The sequence below is a fragment of the Strigops habroptila genome, chromosome 10 (genome assembly GCF_004027225.2).
Source record: "Strigops habroptila isolate Jane chromosome 10, bStrHab1.2.pri, whole genome shotgun sequence".
Classification (NCBI taxonomy): Eukaryota; Metazoa; Chordata; class Aves; order Psittaciformes; family Psittacidae; genus Strigops; species Strigops habroptila.
In genome coordinates this window covers 41429771-41448152 of record NC_046359.1, presented here as the reverse complement: position 1 = coordinate 41448152, position 18382 = coordinate 41429771, and the positions used below count along the sequence as shown (strand labels likewise).

Below are 18382 nucleotides of genomic sequence, written 5' to 3'. Positions count from 1 at the left end.
AGTACATCCACAACACTTTATGTTTGGTCTTCTCTCAGCTGAAGAATATGATATTGGCTGAAGTAGATTCTGGGTGAAATGGACGACTGGTCTTATTCAAAATTACTTTCCTATGTTTTACATCAGTAGGCTGTGAAAACAGAGTTTAATGTTACTGAACGATTGAATTAATGAATAGTTTATTGGTCAGAATAAAATTTTTCACATTACTCTTGTGTTTCAGAAAGTGCTCAGATCAAGATCACAATATGCTCGGAGCAGCTGTGGTGCTGAGCATTAGTTTAGTAGGAGCATTGTTACTGCGGCCATTATTTCAGGTTCCCCCTGACAGGAATTCCACTGCTGATGGGAGGAAGGGCTGAAAAGCTGTGTCCCAAACACAGGGCTCTAATGAGATATTAACATTTTGTAACTTCAGGTCTGGCTTACAACCCTGCCTTAACTTTGCGCATCTGGCCTCTGAAATTGTTTGTCTTAAGCATGTGCAGGGTACAGAAAAAGCTGTTTGTTCTTCAGAAAGGATTATTAGTGAATATTGTGTATTAGAAGCTCACTCTATCTACTGGCAGATAGAGTAACATTGAATTTCCCATTTAACTGCTTATGTTTATCAATATTGTAATAGGTCACACTATTGACATAATTTTTTTTCCCTCTTTCTCTCTCCCCTCCCTTTCTCCCTCCCACATCAATTTTTTCACTTCTGGCAACTTCATCTCTGTGCTACCTCCCAAAAATCATTACCTCTCAAAGAGACTAATCCTTCCTTTCCTTTTTGTTGTGGTGGTACAATGGAAACGTGAGGATCACCTGTAAGGCTGAGGCACTCTTTTGTCTTTAGAACTTGAATTTATTTTTTTGTAATAGTGTCTTTTGGTCACAGACAAAAATCAAATTTTCAAAAAAAGGTCACAGGGAAATAACTGAGTGTCATCCTGATGACTTAGTTTGAGAGAGATTCTAATAAAAACATTGACCCATGTAATTGATTTTAATGGCAGCTTTGTGCCATCTTCTGTTCTCTGGAAATGCGCCAGATGCCATCAGCACAGCCTCGGGGGACCGAGGGGCATAGAGCAGCAGATGAGTGGTTTCTCTGAAGCCCAGAGTAACTCGGATAGATTAGTTTGGTTGATAAACACAGAGCACAGCAGGCTCCAAAGGCAACTGAGGGTACAACTGACCTTTTTGTTCTCTGTCAGGGTCTAAGGAAAAGTAGTGAGTACAGCAGGAGCAGAACGACCATCATCCCCCGCTGCGTGCCCAACATGGTGTGTCTGCACAAGTACATCATCTCCGAGGAGTCTGTCTTCCTCGTGTTACAGCATGCAGAAGGTTTGTCTCTCATTTAAGTATATTGTTGAAAAGAGTCAAAGGTTTAAGTTTTAATCAATGGAACATTTCATTATCAAATTAATCTCTTGTGCATCTAATTAAAACATATTTAGTGTGCCTAAGAGATGTCGTGGAAGACACCCCACTCCCATCCTCTCCCTGTCTCCCCCTCACTCTGCAGTGGATCTGATTCCTCTTTCAAATGGCCTCAAATCCTGATGGGTTACTTGAATTGTAGCAATATTGAAAGCTTCCAACTGTTTATTTTCTACAGGAGACCAAGTGCTTTGACTGCAACAACTATCTGCAGTATTTACAGTCATCTCTCAGACATAAAGTCTTTGGCTACTGTTGTAAACTTTGGCTAGTAAATCTTTTCAGCATCTTAAAGTTAAAATGACAAGTATTTACACAAGAATTTAATAACTCTCTGCTAAAAACCATGAACATTTGCCTGTTGGTTAATACTGCATAGTTATTCTGGTCTGGATTGTTAAGAAAATAGCTAGTGGCATCACATGGGAGTTCAAAGCAGAACCACAGAGTTGTGCCTTCAAACTATTTCTAAAATTCCTGTTAAATGTACAGGGAACAGGTGGCACAAAATAATTGCATTTTGATTTTTTTTGTCTAACACCTGGATTTAAATATTCCCTAAATGTAATTATCCATATTTGTTTAGAATGAGTGCAGAATATAAATTTGGGGACTGCTAATAGTTCTCTTTTTAGGAGAGGTTAGTAACTCAGAGTGGATGATGTGAAGGAACTAAGCTAACTAATAGAGAAGATAATTTTATTACATTGAGTATTATTTCTTTTTTTTTTTTTTTTTTTTACCCAAATAACTTAGATTTTGGCTTTTTCCTGAACAATTTGTCACATGAGGCCAGTTAAAGTTCACTTTGCAACCTGAATGACTGTTCCTGCTATGTGTGACTTCATTTTGCCATGACCAGTGACGCATGAAGAAAAGCCTCACATTACAGTACTGCCTGATGGTGATCTCGAGGGTGTACAGTGCTGCTCTGTACAATGCTGCTTTCCTTGAGGTGTGTGTAATTCAGCAGAATAACTTGGAGGTTCTCACCTGAACTGTAATCTCCACATAAGATGGTACATTTTGTTTGGAGAAGTAAGGTTTAAAAAAGTCCCAAACAAACCCCAAACGAAACAAAAACCCCCACCCTCAACCCATGTCAGATACCAAGTGCTTAGGGCTAGCATAGTCAAAGGATTAGAGACAGGATAAAATGATAATTCCTAGTATTTCTGCAGTTTCTGAAGATCTACACTTTTGCTCTTCAGGAAGAACATCGCTTCTCAAGACAGATGGAAAACTGGGTAAAGAAGTAGTGGAATTTGGGGGGAGTAGTGGTCAAATGGAGAGAACAGAAATTTTAAGGAAGGCTTTAATGTGACCAGTGACAGAGGTGATCTCCTGGAAGTGATAATTTTATTGTGACAACAGGGAGAAAAAATGAGACACTGCATGATGAGAGCTCTTTCATTTAAGAACTGAAACCTCAGCTTAACATTTGGGATGGATGGAGTGTTGTGCTTCAAAAGGAATGACTCTCTTCTAGTCATCTTTGACATGGTCACAAATCCAGTGAAATGTGCTTAGCCTGAATGACTTGTTCTTACCAGCATCAGCTGTAACATGTTTTGAGTTCTATGGGGGAAGGATTTTTAATTTACTAAGTGCCTTCTAAATCAGATTAGAACCAGCCTTGTGCAGCACCTCAGGCCACTGGTTTGTTTTGCTAACAGTGAAGGTGGTGTCTGTCAAACATCCTCTTTTTGTCTGTCCAGGCAGCAAATACGTACTTGGAGGCAGCTACAGCTCATGCTACCTTTCTCCCCACTGTGGGTCAAAGCCATGCAAGAGAAGACATGGGAGGGACATGGGTTATTTTGAGCTGGGGTTGAGACAGGAGGTGTGATGAGATATGAATGCTTTCTACAGGGAGAGCTCTGAAGGGGAATGGAGGGTAGGGAGTGTGGGAAGAACTGGGAAGCATTGGAGAGAGGATGGAGGACTGTGCTGGGGAGGAAGAGGAGAGCTGCAGGGACCAGAAGGGATTTTGATGTGGTTGAGGGCTGTTGTTGGTAATACATGATGCAAGGGTTCACTTGACTTGGACACTTATATCTACAAGTTACAAACTGCATAGGGTTTTCCCTCATTTTCTGATAAAACAGCAAGTAGTTTGGAAATGGATTCACCTCTATCCTTGTTTGCAAGCCGTTCAAACATGACGAGGTGCTATGGACTTTTCCTTGTTGATTAGGGAATTAAAAAGGTTAATTTCTTTAAGGGTAGTCCCCTGCTTTCATGAATTTGCCATCAGGGCTCAGAACAGGCAAAGGGAAGGGAAAAGGAGTGGTGTATTCTGTTCTACAGAGGGATAGCTAGGGTACAAAGTGGTAAATTGCCCAAGAATGCATATAACTAAGTGTATTGCAGGTATAGGGCCTGATCCCAAATCCCTAACTGAGGCAATAGTTTTGTGTTCCTTCTAGAACTGCATGGCCTGTGCACCTCACCCTGTCCCAGGAGACTGATGTGGCTGGAATGATTCAGGAGAAGGGCTTCGTTTTGTAGCTCTACATGAATAAAGTGTGAATAAAAATAGGGCTCGAGTTATGCTGTATTATATTCATGGACTAGTCTTGCTTACCCCACTGATGATGGTCTTGATCACATCAGTCTTTTGTTAGTAGCACTCATCCTTTAAATTACAAGGATAATTGTAAGGGTAATTGAAGGGATGCCATCCACAGGGACCTTGACACGCTTGAGAGGATGGGCCAATGCCAACCTTATGAAGTTCAACTAACCCAAGTGCAAGGTCCTACACCTGGGTCAGGGCAATCCCGGGCACAGCTACAGGTTGGGCGGAGAAGAGATTCAGAGCAGCCTGAAGAGGAGGACTTGGTTGAAACCACCCATGTGCTGGGCTGCATCAAAAGCAGCATGACCAGCAGATCGAGGGAGGTGATCCTGCCCCTCTGCTCTGCTCTGGTGAGACCCCACTTGCAGCACTATGTGCAGTTCTGGTGTCCTCAGCATAAGAAGGACATGGAGCTGCTGGAGCAAGTCCAGAGGAGGCCACAAGGATGATCAGGGGCTGGAGCACCTCCCGTATGGAGACAGGCTGAGAACATTGGGGCTGTTCAGCCTGGAGAAGAGAAGCTGCGTGGAGACCTCAGAGCAGCTTCCAGCGTCTGAAGGGGGCTACAAGGATGCTGGAGAGGGACTCTTCATCAGGGACTGGAGTGATAGGACAAGGGGTGATGGATTCAAACTGAACCAGGGGAAGTTCAGGTTAGATCTAAGGCAGAAGCTCTTCCCTGTGAGGGTGCTGAGGTGCTGGCACAGACTTTTCCCAGAGAAGCTGTGGCTGCCCCATCCCTGGCAGTGTTCAAGGCCAGGTTGGACACAGGGGCTTGGAGCAACCTGCTCTAGTGTGAGGTGTCCCTGCTCGTGGCAGGGGGTTGGAACTGGATGATCTTATGGTCCTTTCCAACCCTGACTATTCTATGATTCTATGCCACTACATGCTCAGAATGGGTGAGTGAGGTCTTGGATTCTCTTACACACTTTTCTCATGGCCACAGATGGAGGCTTCAGCAGCGTCACAGAAGCACGGAACTCCATAAAGTTACCTTGTAGCTTTGTTGGAAAACACTTGGCAAATTCCAGTATGGTAGACAGCGAATCTGATGTTAATAAACAGATGCTTCAAAAATAGGCTGGGGGGGGCTTCTATGGGACATCAAAGTTGAAGTGGCTGTTAGAAGCTGTCAAATCTCTTTAAGCATAAACAAGCTGGAGTTCCTGTCAATCTGGAGAGCACTTAAGAAACTTCGTGTTGAAGAGGCTTACTGCACGCAGGAATTGAGAGAGAACGCCACAGTAGTGTTCTGGCTTGCAGAGCTGGGAGTTTGTCCTTAGGGGAGGAGATGGTACTAGCTGTAGGTATTTGACAGCAATCAGAAAACATAGGAAAGGTGATATCGTCCTTGGCAAGTGTCTTTTTCAGGAGACTGCTTTGAAATAATGGCTGTTGCTCAAAGAGCATGGGGAAGTGGGAGCTTTGCCTAAACTAGCAAACTTTGTAACAGAGATTCACCAGCAGCCATGTATGTAAGACTCTGGTGTTTGTAACTACTGTCAGGTTAGAGATTTGGTTGGAAATGAGCCTCAAATTCATGTGTATGCTGCGACCCCACTGTGGCTGCCATTGGGATGCTGTGAAATGCTCTTGTATCGTGGTAGTGCCTATGTGTCTGGTTCCCTTTTGGCCTACAAACTGTACAAGCATAATTTAATGTAGTCATTGTATAGTAACGTGAAGTTTACCATGTCCTTATTGAAAAGGAGGACAGTGATTCTAAGAAAACCATAAGGTGGTTCTTTTTCCAGCAAGGAAGAGTATTAATTCACATGAGGTGCATGACTTATGATTGGTACTTCTGGGCACAAACAAATTCTCATGCAGTGATGTAGAGAGTTGGGCCCAGTTTTGGAGAATAATTCAAGCAGATGTTTTTCAGTACTCTGTTTTTCTTCCCTATCCAATCACAATTATTGGGAAGCCCGGATTGTTCACTTTGACTTTGTTTGGGGTTTCCTAAATACAGTGATTACTGCATTCTTAGCTGCGTTCTAGTTCTGCAGGAATTGGAGTATATTGTTCTTCAGAGCCAACTCATGGGCAAAGCTAGCAAAAGCCATTGATTTATTTTGGAATATGTCTCCTTAGCCAGCCAGTCTTTCAGGATGTGAAGCTGAAACAGTAAGTGTCTGAGCACTGGGTGAGGAAGAATCCAGCAGATCATGAATTTTCCTTGTCAGCTAGAACAAAAACATGTTTAGGAGACTAAATTTGCTGATCTGTTAGGTTTCATTTTATCCTCTGATATGTACTATATAGTCTTTGTATCTTCTTCTCTGGAAACGTAGTGAAGGCGATTCAAAGAAGTAATTTTACATTGAATAACTACAGAAGAATGTAGAACTTGGTGGGTTTTGTGTGCTGATCTAGCCAGAAAGTGTGAGCTAGGTTGGTTGTAGTTCATGGTAGAAGAAAATAATCTTAATACTTAGTTAATACTGTACTTCTGAAGTCATATTAAACACTAATAAACTTTAGCTTAAAACAGTAGCTTTTATAGTTATAATAGTATATAGTTATATATAGTTTTATAGTTATTTGGTATGACTCTCTGACAATGACTGAAGCTTACTTGTTTGGATTGATTTCTGTAATTTTACTTTTCATAGATTCCTGATACTGTATTAGCATGGCTTGCTAATGGATTTTCTTGATCTTACACAACGCATGGGGAGAGGGGGAAAGATTATTAGTATGTCATTCATAAAGGCATAATTATATACCCAGATACAAATATCACTCTTGTTTGACCCTGGATTGGACATTTTCAGAAAGGAATGAAATTGTTGTTTTTCACTATAGAACACAATTATTGAATAGCATTTATTTACGTATTTCTACTTGACCAGGAGGCCAGACTTGAAATGTTTGTATGTAAACAGATTTGGATGCAATAATGGTTTTTTTTTGCTTTTACTTGCATTTAACTCTGAATCGGAGTTGCAGGAAGTCATCATTTCCACTGTGGTTTTTAAGTCCAAGTGATTATAAATGCAATTTCTTTTTATTAAAAGGTAAGATGATACATTTGCAAGTAGAAAATGAGTCCCTGTTGCAAGTTCTGTCTGTTTTCAGAGGCGACAGTGGTGAATTCCCAAATAGTGTAAGGATACAGAGATTTTGTCTTTTGCAAATTTTAGGTTGGCTGAAAACATTGAATACGCTAAGAAACATAGCCTCTTGACTCTTCCAGTGATTTTTCTGTGGGGTTTTGAAGGACTGATCTCAACACATCTGTTCTCATTCCTTAATCCTTCTTGGGTCTCCTTCTTTCTTAAGCTACACTAGTGGAGGCTGCATGAAATCTTGGATGAAGTGAGGTGGAGGGAGGAGAAAGCAGGAGTTGCCCTGAGAGCAGCTTGACCTCTTGATAGGTGAAAAGCTAAGTTGTGCAAGGATAATTCTTGCACTTTTGATACTGACAGGCAGCCCAGCCACTTCTTACCTTAATATAGGGGTATGAAACATTTAGGTCAGTGAAAGCTGTTCAGGTGTCACATGTAAAAGCACACCAGTAATGACACAGGAAGAAAATGTGGCAGTAGATCACAGAAATAAGGTTTTGAGCTTTCTGCATCCCTGAATCAAAGCTCAACCCAGCTTTCCATTAGAAAGATGTTGTCTTACTATTTGTATCTGAGGAAGTGATGGTGCTAATATTTGCATTAAAACTGTGCCTGGAGGCTGAGGTGCTGTTGTGCCAGGCACTGCCCAAAGCTGCAGTAATATAGGTCATGATCCATGAACACCCTTTGACACCTGAGATTTGTGTCTTCACAAGACATTTGTGAAGCACAAATAATAACCACTAGTAATATGAAGATGGAATTATTTAGCATCTGCTTGTACTAATTAATATAATGCAGGTGGGATGGGGAGACTGTGTTTTATTAAATGCAATGGTTTATGGTTGTCAAATGAGATTTTATTGTTTGAAAAGAGCCTGAGTAATTCTATGCCCAGTTAATAAACTGGGCAAAGTCTTTTTTGCCCAGTTTACTGTTTACTTAAAGTAATTATAGTGTTTGCTTAAAATAATTTAATTGAATAAAACTTTCAGTTAAATTACTGTAAGAAAATCAGCTCGTCACAGGTGAAAGTGTGGAAAAGAGGAGAAAGTCTTTCACCCGTCTATAAAAACACGTATGTTGTTGCTCTTTCTCCTTCTCTTTTCTGTTGTTTTCTCTCCTTGCCATTCCATAGCAAAAGCATGAGTAAATGTACAAATGTAATATTAGAAAAAGAATAGTTGGTGATTGTAGAATGAACAGCTTTTATTTTTACCAGGTCAGTTGAAACCCAGTAATTCTGAACTCCTATGCAAGCTGCAGGGCTCAGAAGGCACCGCAGTGCCCCAGCTTTGCCTTTGTGCTGCTGTAGTGCTGTGTAACGTGTTGTGTTCAAGGCAAGTGGCTCTGTTTTAAGAGTCTGCATGGACTGACTCTTCTGGCAGGAGCAGGGCCCTTGGTCTCACCGATGCAGGGTGGCAGGTTGCTTGTGTCCAGGCAAGCAGGGAGCCAGTCCCTGCCCAGAGAGGCAGCCTGCATTGCTGGGCTGAGGGCTGCTGCTCTGCTGCGAGTGACTGAAGAGTCACATCTTGCTACTGTGCCATGGCACGCTTGTGGGGGTTTCAAATGCATCTTTGGGTAAGTATTTAAAGTGCTCATGCAATACAGTGTCAGTATAGCAGTTCTTGTTCCCTTCTTTATGAGCATTGCTTCATAGAATCATAGAATCAACCAGGTTGGAAAAGACCTTTAAAATCACCAAGTCCAACTGTTGCCCAGCACTGCCAAGGCCACCACTAACCCATTGACTTCTAGAAGGTGGTAAGGATTATTCTGACCTACTAAGTTTGTTTGTAGCTTATGGCAGAAGCCGTGTGGATTAATAGATCTGAATTATCATTTTTACCATTGGACTTCAGCTGTTAGAATCCCCCGTTATTTTTAATGTACTTGGTTTCATCACAACCAGCAAGATTATTTTTTTTCTCCCTTCAGAACCAAGTCTTGTCTTAGCCAGGGGGATGGAGGGCAACAAAACTCTACATTCTATTATTCAAATTCACTTTTTAAGTATCAAGGTTTTTGTGCCTTTGATAAGTTAGTCTTGAAATACCTGGGAATAGAGAAGACCTGTTCTTAGGCAATGAAAAATACTTTTATTGTACTTTTTAGAGGAATTTTGCCTGATATGGAGAGTGTCTAAAAATAACTATTCGAGACTGTGTTTTGGAAAAATAGCTCTGTTTTATCCAAATAAGTAAAAAAATAAGGAAAACCACTCAAAATTTTACAGATGCCCAGTGGGATGGATACTTGTTTTTATTGTTATTTTACAAAGATTTTGTTAGAACTCCTGCATTTTCCAGGATTTCTGTACAATCTTTTAAATGGAAATGTCTTGACTTTGCATTTGTCCATAGGTTATCAAGGGTGACTTTTTAGCTTTAGGCCAAATTCTTTGGCATGTGCAGGATATGCGGTAACATCTCAATTTGTTTTGTGCAAATTATGTTTTTTAATCTGTAAGCTTTTTTATTTGAACAATATTTGGAAACAGAGAGAGTCCTATTTTGTAGTTTTAAAATATAACTATTGCTTTTGGAGCTGTAACTTTCTTCGAGTCTTTGATGTGAAGAAACTGGTTTGCCAATGTAACTTTTGATATTGATAAATCCTTGTGTAGTGCAGCAAGGCATAAAGAGCTTGAGTTCTAAAGTTAAAGGGAGAAATACATCCATATTTACCTAACAAAATCACTTATTCAAAGAGAGAATATCCTGCTAATATGAGGTAATTCCCTTCCTCTTACCAAACTTGCTAATTAGTCTTTAGTCCATCTCCGCTAATGTTGCTCAGGAGCTTGGAGCTGTGATACAGAAGTATTCAGTACAGGCAGAACTGGCAATGGACACTAAGCCATTTACAGAACCATTTGATCTTCCCCAGTTTTTCTTTTCTTTTGAGACAGCAGATGGAGAGTAGTGACCACCATGCAACTTGAGACAGACTCTAAAAGGAGACTTTACTGAAGTTAAGAACAAAAGGCAGCTTCATCTCAGATGCAGCTCTTTAAATATTCATGTAATAATACAAATCTGCTTGAAAAGCAAGTTGTGGTCCCCGTAAGTACTTCCTCCTGAGGTGGTGGTTCCAACTTGCTCTGTGGGCATAAGGATACAGTGTATTGTGACAATGAGGGTATTTTCCTGTTCCACGGTGAAACCGATCCTGTTGTGAGTAAATCTAAGAGATTTTCTCCCCTCTCCCTCTTCTCTTGCAGGAGGAAAACTGTGGTCTTATGTCAGTAAGTTCTTAAACAGAAGTCCTGAGGAAAGCTTTGAAATTCCTGAAGCCAGAACATCCAGTGCAACTAAAATTTACCTGGAGCAGCCAACACCTAGTCCTAAAGAAATTGGTAGCAGCACTGATTCCAGAGAAAGCTGTGGGGAGAGCGTGCTAAAGGTGGTCCCGCTGAAGAGCAGCCTAACGCCGAGCTCTCAGGATGATAGCAGCAATCAGGAAGATGGCCAAGAGAGTTCCAAGTGGATGGACTCGGGGTCCAGCTCAGAGGAAGAGTGCACTACTAGTTATTTAACATTATGCAATGAATATGGGCAAGAAAAAATTGATTCTGGCTCTCTAAATGAGGAACCAGTGGTTAAACTGGAGAGCGAAGGTCTAAATCCCAAAGAGAGAAGCTGCTTACCGAAACGCAGTGTCGTTGGCAGCGGCAGTTTCACCTCCCAGATTGCATCTCAGGAACGAAAGCTTTTCATTGAGGATAGTGAGTCAGAAATAGCTAGCCCTACTAGGATATTGGACTCGTTAACTAAATCAAAGAACAGCCCGATGGAACTCTTCAGGATAGACAGCAAAGACAGCACTAGTGAGCTCCTGGGCCTTGATTTTGGAGAAAAATTCTATAACCTGAAATCGGAATCCTTGAAGCCATTGTTTTCTGTCCCAGATCATGACAGAAGCTTGGATGCCCTAGAAAGCAAGATGGGTGTGAAAGCTCATGACACTGTAAGCAGGGGTTCAAATGATTCTGTGCCAGTTATCTCCTTTAAGGATGCTGCTTTTGATGATGTAAATAGTGCTGATGAAGGAAGGCCTGATCTCCTAATAAACTTACCTGGTATGTCTGATGAAACAGAAGAGGCAGCTGTGTCAAGGCCAGCAAAGTTTACAAAAACTGATAGGGACATGTTGGAAGTAAAGTTATTAGAAACCCCGGATGTCTTACAGCTAAATAATTCTGCAGAGCCATGCAGAGCATTTGATCAAGAGCCAAATCATGTGGCACCAGAAGTGGGCGATGCTTCCCGCAAGGAAGCAAATGGACAAAGTGGTGTCACTCAGGGAGCTCTTGGGACTCTCTTTACATCTGACCAAGATGTAGGTACTTCAGAAGATGGGGATCTGTTTCAAGGGCTTGGAGCCTGCTCCATAAATGTGACATGTGAAGAAGAAAGTTCATTTGTTTCCAACCAGCTCTCAGGTGCTCAAGATGTGAGCTTGGATGGAGACATGCTAAGAAATGAAGCAGTGTTGCTGTTTTCTGATCAAACTGAAGACTTTGGGAAAGAGGAAGCAGACTCAGCTTTGTTACCAGCAGCTGAAAGTAAAAAGACAGCACCAAAGAGGGAAGACAAAATAGGAGTAGCAGGGGAGAAGGAAATACATCAGATTTTTCAGGACCTCGATGAAAGATTAGCCATAACCTCCAGGTTTTACATCCCAGAGGATTGTATTCAAAGATGGGCAGCTGAAATGGTTGTAGCCCTTGATGCTTTACATAGAGAAGGAATTGTGTGCCGCGATTTGAACCCAAACAACATCTTATTGAATGATAGAGGTCAGGAACTTTTGCAAATGCATTTCTTTTTATTCGCTGTTGCTTCCAATTAACTGAGTAGGCGTTTTATCTTGTAATTAGTATCTTCATTTCCTGTCTAGAGCTTCATTATCAGTGCAGCAAATTCACCCCCAGTAATAGCTTCTAGTACTTAATGATGCCATTATTCTTAATGATACTGTTTTTAGCTACAAAAGGAGTAATTACAGTTCACTTCTGCAGAAAATGGAAGGGAAAAATGTTTTGATTTCTCCTGTCGTTTTGTTTTTAGGACACATTCAGCTAACGTATTTTAGCAGGTGGAGGGAGGTTGAAGATTCCTGTGACAACGATGCCATAGAGAGAATGTACTGTGCCCCAGGTTAGAGCAATCACCTACAATGTTTCACTTGGAAAGTAGATGAGCAGCTTTCATTTTCTCACAGAACCTCTATAGCATAGAGCTCAAGATCATGCAATATCTGAATTTTCTTTGCCTGAATGTCTTAAAAAGCTAGAGGGCTCATAACTGCTTTATTGTTGAACTGTGGTGGTGTTTGTTAGATCATTGCCATAAAGTGTGATTGTATTGAATGTCTTGTTTAAGCAAATTTGAGGAATGTTTTGTTTTCTTGCGCTTACTTGCTACATGTGAGTACATCTTGATAACTGAAAAGAGCAAAGAAAGGAAAGGGCAGACTGAAAAGATGATACCAAGAGCCTTAAAAATGCAAAAATATATACATGCAAAGAACATGAGGGGAAAAAAACCACAACATATAGCGGTTTGAAAATACAACCTTACTAGGCTCAGAGATGCCTCTGACATTTTTCATGAGCTACAGTGGGCTTTGAAATAGTTTAGAGAGCTCTTTACTTAGAACTGCTTTCATCAATCAGGAGGGTGATAAAATCAATATCTCTTGGGTTTTTATAGCAAGGATGGCACTTGAAACTGAGCCTTCCCTCTTTTCCTTTTTCCAATTTCTTTTCTGCTAATGTAGTGATCAAATGAGAGTGAAAGCCAAAAATCAGGTGTTTCTTTTTAAATATGAAGTTATAAGTAATTTCATAGCTAGCTTAAACCCCTACTCTTTGAGTTAAAATGAGTACTGGGCGGCTATTTTTCAGTTTCTTTTCTTTATTCTGAATTTGAACTGCCAACATACCCTTTCTGCTGAGCACTCTGAGCTTGGCATGCAGGAAGTCCTCAAGCTCAGAGTCTGCAAATGTGCTCAGGAGAGTTCAGAATCCGAGTTATCAGCAGTGGAAGTTCTGAACTTAGTGTGGCATCAGGTGTTTATTCTATGACTTAGTCCTGCGACTGAAGCACAGTAAGAAACTGCTCTCTGTGAATAAAGGAGGTAGGATCTCAACAAAGAATTTGAATGCTCTTGAGATAAATAGTGAATAAAGTATTTTCTCTCCAGGTGCCAGTCAAAAGGGCAGGTATTACAAAAGCAATTCTTTTTACCTATCAAAGCAAACCCCGCTCTTGTGTTCTATCCTCACCCCACTTTAATTTAGGAACAAGAAAATCAGGGAATCCCAGTAATTCTTGTGGTGGTTAGATAGAGATGTGTCCTGGTTGCCAACATACATGATGTCCTGTTAGAAAGTGGCCTTTTCCTGCCTCCCTAACCCAGTCTTGAACACAGTGCTCCCTAGTTGAGTAGTAGCAAAGATGGAAGTGCAGCCTTCTCCCACCCTGTCATCATTAATGAGCTGGGAAAGTCAAAGCTTAATTTTTCTGTCTTTTAACGAGGATCCAAAGAGAGGCTTTTTTTTGCCCCTTAAGCCCCAACCAGCCAACTCCTGCAGTAATTAAGTACATTGGGAGCAACTGAAATAATATTCAGAAGTCGCCATATGCAAGAACAAAGTTTTCTGCACCAGCATTATTTCCACCTCGCAGCACGGATGCGGTATCTGTCTGGGCTTTTCTTGGTTAAGTTGCCCTCTCCTCTCCCTGCCCTGTCCCAAGCTGCACTTTGCTTAGTGTGTCTGTCACTGGTGAGCTGCAAGATTAAGATCTGCAAATGCAAATGTTAGATATATGCAAGATGGCTGAATTGGTACTGCTCCGTGATTCTTATCTTCCATATTTCTTTGTTATCTCTGCAAAGTGTACTTTTAGTAGAGCTATTTCAGGCTAATTTTTGCATAGGAGAGTAATACTTGGTGTGATTTAGCAATATAAAATGTATTTTGGAGCCCAGTGTCATTCTATTCTGAGCAATGATTTAATACCTGTACCTTAAATGATGATGTGTGGTGGAGTCCAAAGCAGCTTTCTACTGCCACTGCTGCCGGTAAATCTTGCTCTAGAACTTCTGATTAATATTAAAAATGTAATCATGTTAGTGGCCTTTCTACTTTCTGGTATTACAGAAGAAAGCCCTTATTTGGGTGATCATTTTTCATTTTAAGGAGTGTACCATGTCCTTGGAAACCCATATGTCCCCTTTATCCTGATAGCACTGCTTCTCAAGCCGCTGCTTGGAATAAGGAGTTTGAAATGATACATATGCTTCTGTTCAGTGCCTTCAGAGAAATTGGCAAGTGGGTTGTAATTTTGTAGAGGTAAAGAAGTAATCTTTACAAAATTTCATCAGATTTCTTATCATAATACAACACAGTGACTAAATAAAGTGACTCAAAGTGAGTCTTTATCTTGGTTTGAATTTTCCTGGTGTTTCAGTATTGTGTGCTGTGTCGCCCTACCTTAGGTGCTGAGCCTTCCCTCTCCTTTTCCCTCTGAACTATAGGATGCAGTGAAACACGGCTTGTAAAATGTCTCTGTGTATAGCTTGGTGTGTGTTTTCATCAGAGTTTGGGATAGAATAGGATTTGGACATGGTAATTTTTATGTTATGCGATTGCAATGTTTTGTTATTTAAGTGCACTTGTTAAGAGTATGTAAGAAAGGGAAGATGTTTAGCTGGTGTTTGAGACTGGGAACAGATGATGAGTCTTGGGATGCAGTTCTTTTTCTGCATTGATATTTGAGGAGCAAATTTTGAAGGCAGAAAAAGGAGAGGATGAGTGTGAAATTTAAGCGGATTGCAGGAGATTCTCAATTTAAAATAGGAAGGAAACTTGCCGAGTTATGTGAATGTTGTAAAAATGTATTTGAAACAATTTGATCTTTTTAATTGATAAGGTTCAGGTGTTAATTCTTTACAGCACAAGTTATAAAGTGCTTAGCAGTGGAAGTGCCACAGGACATATTTAAATATTAAGTTGTTTTATTGGTTGAATGTAAACATGGAATCTCAATTCTATAATTTATGTATCAGAATCTAATTCCTGGAGGGGCGTAGGGATAGTAATGTATTAACATTGAAGCTTTTCACACCCGGGGGAGAATAGAGATCCAACTACATGAAGCTTGCTTGCAGCATCTAGGATTTTGTATTTGAGGCTTTCAGTACCCCAGGTTGTAACCTTGTGTTAAGGCAAAACTGGGGGGTATCGGAACAGAAACAGTGATCAGATCCTTGCTGTGGTGAATAGCAAGGGCTTGCTCAGCGCTTGGTATCGTACGAGAAGCGGAGAGGCAATGTGACTGCATACGTAGAAAAGAGATTATGCAGCATATATATAAAATAATGGCACAAATGCAAACGTTGTAAATGGAGAAGTGTCAAAAAGATGAGGGAAGAGATAGTTTAAAAAGCTGCATACTGTTCCCTGTTAGCAATGTAATTAATTTTGTATGAAATAGCTATTGTCATTTTATATCGTGCATAAATTAAAAGCAGGGCTGAATCTGTGGCAGGAGGTGGCACTTTTCCACTACAGACGGCAGATGGCATTGTACCATTAATGGATTTTGCTGTTGCACTTGCTGGCTCTAATTTGCCTAACTTCATCTAAGAACTGGAGACGGAAGATGTGATTTATTTGTAACGATTTGCATATCGACAACTGTACTCACAAGCTCTGAGTCGTGGTGTGTTATAGTGCTGTTGAAGCTGTTGGTAAAGCTGGAGAACTCTCTTTACTCCTGCATAGTTCTACTCAATTAAAAATAAACTTCATGCTGAACCAAGTACTGCAACAACAAAGCTATCTGCAGATGCTTAAAAGTAGCGCCTGTGCTATACTTTGATTAATGGCCAAACTAAATCTTTGCTGTTCACCTATGATAAGTCAAATGTTGTTTCTCTAACCCACAAGGGAAATGATGGATTATAAATCATCCCCTATAAACTCAACACCACTTCAAGTAAAACTGTGGGGGGGTTGGCCAAGAATAACCTATTTGCTTTTAAAGAAGAATTAAGCATTTGTAACTGTGAATTTCTGCTGCGTGAATACAGTTCAGGTGACTAATGTGAGGTTTATGTGGTTTATTTCTTTAACTTTCCTCCTCTTTATAGCAATTTTGTTTGCGGAATATTTTAAAGAGTGCTAGGCAGCTGATGTCTGAACACAAAGTTATTAGCAGATCAGATGAGAATGATTCACTTCTGTTTAAACAGCCCTTTGCTCTCCGTGCCCCCTGAGAACTCTTATCACATATTTGTCCAAAAAAACCCCACAAAAACTAACAGAAATTCCCTTGCATTATCCACCTGCCTGGTGGCTGATAGTATCAGCAACCTATCTCTTTATCTCTAGGTTAATGTGCCTTGGTATTCTGAAGGGGGGAAAATTCCAGTAACAGATTCAATTTACACGGACAGAAACTTGAGCAAATGCCAGCCTAGCAGGGGGGCCATTATTCTGCTCTATAAATAAGTTTTAAAAAGAAACAAACACACACACAAACCTGTGAATCAACATGTTTTGGTCTAATTGAGGGAAAAGCAAGATAGATGAATTTTGAAATGCAAATGATCACCTTCTGTTATTTAAGTATCGGTTTTGCCAACTTTGTGATCTTAAATATAAAGAGTTGTTACCTTTTAAATGGAGTAATAATTATATTCTATTCTTGATAGTCAGGGTTTTTAAAATCAAATAGTTAACTTTGTTAAAAAGTCCCTTCATGGCATGCTTAATGCCTGTGAGACAAAATTGTCTCCAGCCACAGCCTAGTCAGGTCTGTCTTCAAGTAAAACAGATTAAGCTGAGCATTTACTCATAAAGAGAAATCCTGTAGGTACTTTGTCCATCTAACCAGTGAAGTGTCATGTTGTAGAAGCAGCTTTCTGGTCTAACATCTTGTGCAAATACGATGTGTGAATGAGATGTTCTATTTACACTCACCGAGTTCTCGTTCCAGCAGCAGGGATGCATTCTGTTGCATCCCTGTAGTGTTTTCAGAGGATGAGATTTCGGAACTGGGCAGCCTTTGGAGTCTTTTTTCCTTTCTTTCTTCTCCAAACAATGAGTTTTCACCAGACTGTGTGCACTAAAAACTGGAGATGTGCTTGTTGAGATCGTAAAGCCAAAGGCAGCTTAGCTTCGTAGAAAATGTAAGTAGGAAACTGGCCATCAGTAATGCATCATATTATTCTGATGCTTTCATAAGCTGTGTGCTATAATCAAGCCTTATTTACACAAAGTAGCCTTCACAGAAGCCTGCACATAAGTATATGGTATATTTAGTTTTATCTAACCTGCTACTAATTGTACAGAATGCAAAACCTACGTTAAAAGAAGGCTTTGTGGGTAGAGGATTTTGTTCCAAAAAAAAAAAAAGCAACCCCAAACTGTTTCAATGTGCAACCTGATTTTTGTACTACCAAATGAAGATGTCACTTCTGCTCTTAGACAATTGAAAATACAGATGCAAAGTGCAGCTGATAACCTAAAACATATGGCATGAAACTAAAAATTGCTAGGTTGCTATTATTAGCCTGGATGCTATAATTTTTATTTACTGAATAAGGAAAAAATGGTTTGCCTCTGTTTACCAAATAGATATTTGATGCTGGAAAATCTGCATATTATTTGTGTATGTGTTTTTCAGTAGGAGTTTACAGGCACTCATTAAATCTGCTGTTCTGTATTATAGTAATTTAATTTGAGTAGATTGTTTAAGAAGCGAAATAACTGTGGTAGATTAAAGTGCCATTGACCCTGCGAGGTGTCGAGGGGAGGGCCGGTCTCCTGGTTATAGTGTAAGACTGGACTTCCTAGATTTTCTCTCTGCCTCTGTCCTAGCTTTGTGTGTGTGACATTAATGTTTCAGGATAATCCTAAAAAGGAAAGGAACAGGGCAGGTGAATGAGCTTTGAGCAGCAAAGACAGCAGGATGGGCTAGCTTGATTTGAAAAGCCCTGGCAGTAGGAAACAGGACTAAACATTAACGTGAAAAATATCTGGTTGTTGTGAATAACAAGGAAAGGTCTGGAGCTGCAGAAAAAGTACTGATTATTGTGAAGCTGCGAGTAACCGCTTTACAACAACCGTTTGGAGTGCTACAGCTCTCCAGAGGCACCCGAGTGTCCCACAAAAAACAGTGACAACTAACTGCTCCCAAAATAGCAAGATGCCATGAACCTGAAGTAGGTAATTGAAAGCATAGGTTTGGGGAGAGAATCGGGTGTGTTCTGAAAAGAATCT

At 40.4% G+C, this 18382-nt stretch overlaps 1 protein-coding gene across 15 annotated transcripts in view; it reads left to right on the top strand.

Moving 5' to 3' along the window:
* The window catches only part of RPS6KC1 (ribosomal protein S6 kinase C1), a 93484-nt gene that overhangs the window by 62834 nt on the left and 12268 nt on the right, over positions 1 to 18382 (top strand). For 14 of the 15 annotated variants that reach the window (XR_003993597.1, XR_003993598.1, XR_003993599.1 and 11 more), the window contains 3 exons: positions 1203 to 1335; positions 10307 to 11884; positions 12156 to 12245. Coding sequence is in view for 12 of the 15 variants with exons in the window: in XM_030500239.1 (XP_030356099.1) it covers positions 1203 to 1335; positions 10307 to 11884; positions 12156 to 12245 (1801 nt within the window). In the remaining 3 variants the exon portion in view is untranslated. The remainder of the gene's footprint in view (positions 1 to 1202; positions 1336 to 10306; positions 11885 to 12155; positions 12246 to 18382) is intronic. The other variant, XM_030500237.1, reaches the window with a different exon arrangement.